At 29.3% G+C, this 6,889-nt stretch overlaps 1 protein-coding gene across 3 annotated transcripts; it reads right to left on the bottom strand.

Annotated features, from left to right (window-relative positions):
- Positions 1 to 2,717: 2,717 nt before the first annotated feature.
- Positions 2,718 to 6,419, bottom strand: LOC100302632 (uncharacterized). Of its 3 annotated transcripts, none has more exons than XM_029492363.1 (4): positions 6,283 to 6,419; positions 5,994 to 6,149; positions 4,927 to 5,094; positions 2,718 to 2,977 (listed from the first exon to the last, which is right to left on the bottom strand). In XM_029492363.1, exons 2-4 carry the CDS (start codon positions 6,027 to 6,029, stop codon positions 2,801 to 2,803), a joined length of 381 nt encoding a protein of 126 aa, XP_029348223.1. In that variant the 5' UTR covers positions 6,030 to 6,149; positions 6,283 to 6,419; the 3' UTR covers positions 2,718 to 2,800.
- Positions 6,420 to 6,889: the final 470 nt, after the last annotated feature.

Raw genomic sequence — 6,889 nt, forward strand, 5'->3', positions numbered from 1 at the left:
AATAAAATTAAGAGAACCTTCCCTATATTTTTACTATTTGCATGTAATCTCTTGCTTTTTTTTATGAATCCGCCCCATACACATGTCTGATATTATAATCTTCCGAAATTATATTCTTCACTCGTTCCTTCGTTTGGTTATAGAAAATTTCAACTCCATAAATGTCATCGGTCCCTCAACCAGTGCTGAATAAGGGAGGCCTGTTGTCGTTGTCTGTCCATGGATTAGTTTACAGCTATGTATCGGATACATTGTATCCAGTTTGAATCCCTTACAGAATAAATATATATTTTTCCATTAATGGTAAAAATATTTCCAGGAAAATAATATACCTTTATTTAATAATAATACTAACTCAACACCTTATTCTTTGACTTTCTTGATTTGTTTCCCCTTTACACGACCTAATATTAGACTTTTATCATCAAATAAATAAAATGTATAAATGTAAAGGGATATCGAATATTTTTAGAAACGGAAAATCGTTAGAAAACTGTGTCGGGAACCAAAACTTGATGATATACTAGAAAAATTTTTAAACTGTTGCAACAGCTTGTCATATGAAATTTAATTGACATACCCATCGTAGGTGGGTTTATCATTATATACCTACTCGTTTTGTTATTAAACATAAAATCCATTGTTTAATTTTCTTTAATAATGATATTTCTGTGAGATTTGTATTCTGTTCTTTTAATACGTCTTCATCTTCGAATCTTTTTTTAAATTGTTATGCAGTCACTGCACTCATTTTGAAGTCTTAACTGCCACAATTTTTGAACAGTAAAAAAATATTTAAAACATACATACAAGATTCTTCAAAAACAAAATTACTGACATTTTTCACGAGTGATAGAATTTCAAAAGTTTTAGACATTGGATATTCAAACTTATGGAATGTTTTTTTATAAGCGGATTTATGTTCGGTGATTCTTAATTATTTACTATACAACTACTCATTAAATAGTTGATAAAACATTTTCATTTTTTTTCTGTTAAACTTTATAAAAGTGTGTCATTGGATAATCAATAGTCATTAACCACTCGAATCCAATCAACCACATACCCATCAAATGTTATATGTGTAGCTGAAGCAACACACTGACCATAGAATATCTCACTGCCACTGTTCCACATACTTTCTATACTTTCAGTAAGTAGGTATATTGTAGCTGAGCTGAGCTTACACGGCGAGTGGTCTGAAATCGTTATAGTAAAATGCAATATGTAGGAGAACGCATACGACAAATTAACCCAATGTATTTTTCTACACATTTACAGCCATATGGAAAAATTATATTGTTATATTAATGATATGTACATGGCATATAATTGTTAAATAGTATTTAATAATAATGTCGGTGGTGTAGGCACCTAATTACTAATTTCGTTACTAGATTACACATCATCATAAAATCGTTGCCTTTAGTCAGGAATAAAAGTTGCAATATGTGCAATATATACATGTGAATGTCCACTGCAGATGAAGGTGGTATTACATAAATAAAGCAAATCACTCGAGCAGAGGACCTGTTGCAGATTTCCATCATGTTGGCGCATAATATTTATTATTAAAATATAGAATTAAGTATACTTTCTGCCCACCGAGTCAGTAGCTCTGCGCGAGCTATTATAACTATTATTACATTATGGACCGTTTGGTGGAAAATTTAAATAATAAATAAAAAGGTAGGTGTGCGTGGTGGATAACATAAAACATTAGGTTACATAATACAAGAGTTTTTTTAACTTTTCAACAGTAAGAGCAAATAATGGCCACGAGCATAGACGTAAATATGGGAGGGGTTTAGGAGGGCTTTGCACTCCCTAAGCCATCTGAAGCCCTCCTTAAAAATTCGTAAAAAATATAAAAAAGATTCGCACTTAGCAAAACTCGATTTGCAATAAGTTGCAATGAATTTGCAATTATTTGGCGGCATTTTGAAAAAAATCGGACAAAGTGGGGGGCTGGCTAAAAAAGTTGAAAAATTTGTAAAAAATATAAAAATTGATTTGCAATTAGCAAAACTCGATTTGCAATTAGTTGCAACGAATTTGCGATTATTTGGCGGCCTTTTGAAAAAAATCGGACAAAGTGGGGGGGGGGGGCTGCATGAAGTTGGCCCCCCCAACATTGAATTTGAGTTTACTCAAAACTGGGTGATTTGCAATTAGCGAAACTGGATTTGCAATTATTTGTAATTATTTGGTGGTATTTTGAAATCATTCGGACAATGTGGGGGGGGGGGCAACTTCATGCACATTTAAAGTATATCCATGTGCATCAGTTTGATAATGTCATTGAGTGTATAAAATATAATAAAATACAGAATTGAAATAAGTTTAAAGAGTAATGTGTGATAATGTATAAGTATACGTATATACCTACCCCGTTTCCGTGGACACGCGCTATATGACAATATTATGAGACAACTAGTGTCAAAAATCGTGAAACATGTATCCACACGGCATATGACACATGGCCTTTGAGCAGTTAAAAAAAGTGCTTTAGGATAGTTATGTACGTCATTTATAGCGCATTTGATTATTTACATCGGGCTAGTTAGTCTACAATAATCATCATTATATGTCTCGTATGGCCGTATGTTATTTATTATAGTGTTTGCCTGAAGTGATTAAATAGTCAAAAGGACAATTTATGGACCAAAAGGATATTTTCCCTACCCTACTTAGAATGTGAATCAAATCAGTTACTGTTGGGACTGTTAAAAATATTCATTGCATAGTCTTCATAACGTCAAGTTAATAACATATTATATTATTATTTCATATAGTGTAATCAATTTGGTGTTTCCCAAGGTCGTTTAATGTTAACCTCAATAACATTGCAGCCAACAACTTCATTCTCCATATTTTTATAGCGAGCCACAGATTTATATGTTCCATAAAAATATATTTTGGGAAAGTTCATATCTTCAAGTTTCTTCTTATCGATCCCTGGCGTAATATATGTGCCCTGCAAACATTTAGAAAACACAATTGTTACAAATGCATCAGTAGGTAGTAGTGACTGGGTAAAATTATAACACGTTACGGATCGTAACATGGTCAATATTTAGATGTTTGATTATGTTAGAAAGCTTTGTCAATGTAGTATTTTTTTAAATTATGGCCCTTATAACCGTACTCCAATGGCAGCAGGTATACAATTGCTACATTTGGATTTTTTTTTATTCCCATTTACTCAACAATTTTTAAAAATTTTATTATATTATACGCATTTATTTACAGGGTGAATCATTGAGCGTAAAACATTATCTCAAAAATTATTAGTGTTTTAGAAAATGTTTTTCTCATAGTTTCAAATTATATTTTTAAATATATTTATCTTTATATTTTTTTTATGTTTTTTACTTTTTTGAATGACAGCATAGAGTTTTAATTTCATATTCCAAAGTATAATATTTTTTCATTAAATTCAAATTTAGAGTGAATAGCTTATGAGTTATAAGTATTTAAAAATTAGATCGGCGGAATGGAGTACTATGGGGTTACCCCGCAAAACTTTTGTCGACTACTCTTGTCAAAACTTGTTAAAACTTCAAATACTTATAACTCATAAACTACTCGTCCCAAATTTGATTTTAATGTAACAAAACACTTAGAGAATGAGATTAAAACTCTATACTGTCGAAAAAGTAAAAAATATAAAAAATTATAAGGATAAAAAATATTTTAAAATATCTAATCTAATCTTAATATCATTGGTGTAGACTATAGACTTAACAGTTCCTTTCAAAACCGTAAGATTTATAGACGATAGGAATAAACTCAGATTTTATAGACCGATATTATACACTTGGTTTACATTGTTGTAGCTATAATTGTTATGTCAACGATTATGGAGTCGCACAAGGCAACTCATAAGGTCCTATATTATTCTTCATTTATTTTAACTAAATACCAGTGTAATTACTTTATTATAAAATTAAAACAAAGTGTTGACGGTGTCTTACAGTATATCTATAATTGGATTGAATAAAATGTATTATCCCTCAACATATCTAAAAAAATATCAATACTTATGCCAATAGTCACAAGTTGCATACAGCTGCCCTATGGATATAATTTTATTATACATAAATGTAATAATAATTCAACCAGGTACAACCATAAACCAATTACAATGGTCTTATCATTTAAATATTTAGGAATGACGATAGATTTTGATCTAAAATTGTCAAATACAAACATACAGAATGTTGATAACATTATGAGAAGTTTAACTACTATATTTTAACAAACTTGTTTTCTAAATAAAATAGTCTTAATACGAGTGTATGTTGCATTATTTGATTCAATTTTAGCATACGGTAACACAAACATACAATCTGTCTATACATTTTACATTAATCAAACTATCATAAGATTTTTACTATATGGCACATACACAATTTTATAGAAAATATAGATACACAAGGAAGTATATAAAATCACATAGGGTAACATTAACCAGTTAAAGATTTTCTACCGATTACAGGTTACCTACCTACATTCAACAATTTTGGAAATTATTTAAAGAGTCTACAACATCGGTTATCTGAAAATAGGTCTAATAAAACCAATTATATAGTTAATAAAACTCATATAAATGAATCAAAGGATGATGACCTTGATTAGTATAATTGTGTATCACTCGAATTGGTTATGTATAATTGTAAATATCAAAGGAAACATTGGTGTTAATATGTATAAATTAATCAATACTATTATATTATAACTATTGTATATTTATTAATAGAATAACTCAGTATACCAGATACGATCTTAGCTCAGTGTACTAACGTATCAGATCTTAATATTATTAATGTTATTATTGTATTATAATTGAATTATACTGAAATAAATTAAATTAATAAAAAAATTATAAATTATGTAACTGATTTTAATGTTTTTATACATTACCACTGGAATTGGACATTTATCAGTTGACACGTTGAAACCCTCTATACTGTTAAGCCATGCATTTCCACTGAGATGTTTTGTATAACTGCATGCCTTTTTTGTATTGAGAGTATATGCATTTGGCACCCACCCACCAGTTGAGCCCCAAGACGCAAAGTTAAAATTGATCTATAAATAAATACTATATTAATTTAGTTAAGATGACTACACACATTTACAATTCGTGTAGAAATTAAAATGAACTACTTACAGATCATAAATATAAAAATACAATTGTTATGTTCACCAAGAACTTAATTATGATTAATATTATAATGTTTGTGTTACCGAAAAAAAAAAATAAAAATTTTTTTTATAATTTATATATACAATGAAAAATAGAGGTCCCAGCACGGCTCCATGTGGAGCTCCGTAATTCAAAGTGTTATAGTTGCTGAATATATTATTTATTTTAACTGTTTGAATACGATTTGTTATAAAACATTTGATAAGATTATTAGGAACACCACGAACTCAATAGTTGTATAGTTTCGTTAATAACATATTATGATATACAGAATCCAAGGCTTTTTTAACATCAAGAAAAATACCAATTACAAAATCACCCTGTTATACATATTACTTTTTACGGTAGTAAATTTAATGTCGGTAATTATTTCCAGTAAATCTGGTTAGCTACAAATACAAATTAGTTTTAGATGTCATTAAACGAAATTTTAATGAAAATTTTATGTGCGGTCCTATTGTCTCCGTATGGTCTAACCAATGGAGTAACTAAGTTTTGTAATTATGGTAGATACATACGAAGTACTACTTGGTATAGAATTACAGTGAAACTTCCATTTTATAACTATAATGAAAATGGACGGAAAATCAAAATTAATCAGTTTGATATTTTCGGTCATTCGTTGATTATGAACCATTCAGGACTTACACTATTATATTGGTGGAACTATTTAATCAATTTATCAATATCAATTTTTTTACCTACGAGATATCACAATACAAAAGTTTCTGCGTATTATACAATTCTTTAATTAATCCTTATACTTATAATATGTACTTACTGTAAGAGTATCATCGAAAGGTATCAAAAATGTCATATTGCCTTTTACCTCCGTTATACTTGATGTCTTTTTACTTAAATACCAATTAAATTGAAGTGGATAGTTTTTTGTTTTTTCACATGGATATACTTTATCAATCACTATTCGATATTACCCCTGTAATGAGTGGAATAAATATAACATATACAAATTTCATTACAAAGAAATTGCAAATATAAATTTGGCACATTAGAATTAATAATAGAAAAGAGATATTATGTTTAATCAATCAAGCTGATTATTAATTTACCATTGGCAAGTTTGGCCTAAAAAGGCTTTCGGATTGTGACGATGAGAAAAATAAAAGAAGTCCGAACGTTATGATTAACATTTTGCCTATAGTTTCAACAATTATAGAGTGTTTCATACGTTTTCAACAACAAGAATAAATAGGTAACAGACATGCGTTCTAAAATAATTTGATATATTTAAAAATATTGACATCCTTGATCTGTTATTTCTAAATATTTCCGGAAATTATTAAATAAATATATTGAACCGGAAAAATGTGATTCAGTTGTTCCGCTAATTATAAAATTATCTATATATATTATATTTAAATAATTGGTATTAGCGGCACAAAAAAAGTTCATGTGATTCAATTTTCACAAAAAAAAAATAATTGTGAAATGAATAAAAAAGCAAAATTAACGTGCATGGGAGTTGCCCCCCCCCCCGCACTTTGTCTATCAACTTCGAACCTTCACCATTATTTTGGAACTTATTTGGAACTAATTGGAACCTAGTTTTCCAAATTTGGAACTTCATACTTTTCCCGAGAAAAATCATTTTCTGTTGGGGGGGCCAACTTCATTCACCTAGCCCCCCCCACTTTATTATATCAACTTCGAATCTTC

Source organism: Acyrthosiphon pisum, unplaced genomic scaffold (assembly GCF_005508785.2).
Source record: "Acyrthosiphon pisum isolate AL4f unplaced genomic scaffold, pea_aphid_22Mar2018_4r6ur Scaffold_21355;HRSCAF=23750, whole genome shotgun sequence".
NCBI lineage: Eukaryota > Metazoa > Arthropoda > Insecta > Hemiptera > Aphididae > Acyrthosiphon > Acyrthosiphon pisum.

Bases quoted from the DNA above. Each gene is read 5' to 3' on its own strand.
- LOC100302632 (NM_001366931.1), bottom strand. From the start codon at position 6,399: ATGAAACACTCTATAATTGTTGAAACTATAGGCAAAATGTTAATCATA. The intron at 5,095-5,993 runs GTAAGTACATAT...ATTTATTTATAG, and splicing joins CTTTCGATGATACTCTTACA to ATCAATTTTAACTTTGCGTC. The intron at 2,978-4,926 runs GTAATGTATAAA...AAATGTTTGCAG, and splicing joins ATAAATGTCCAATTCCAGTG to GGCACATATATTACGCCAGG.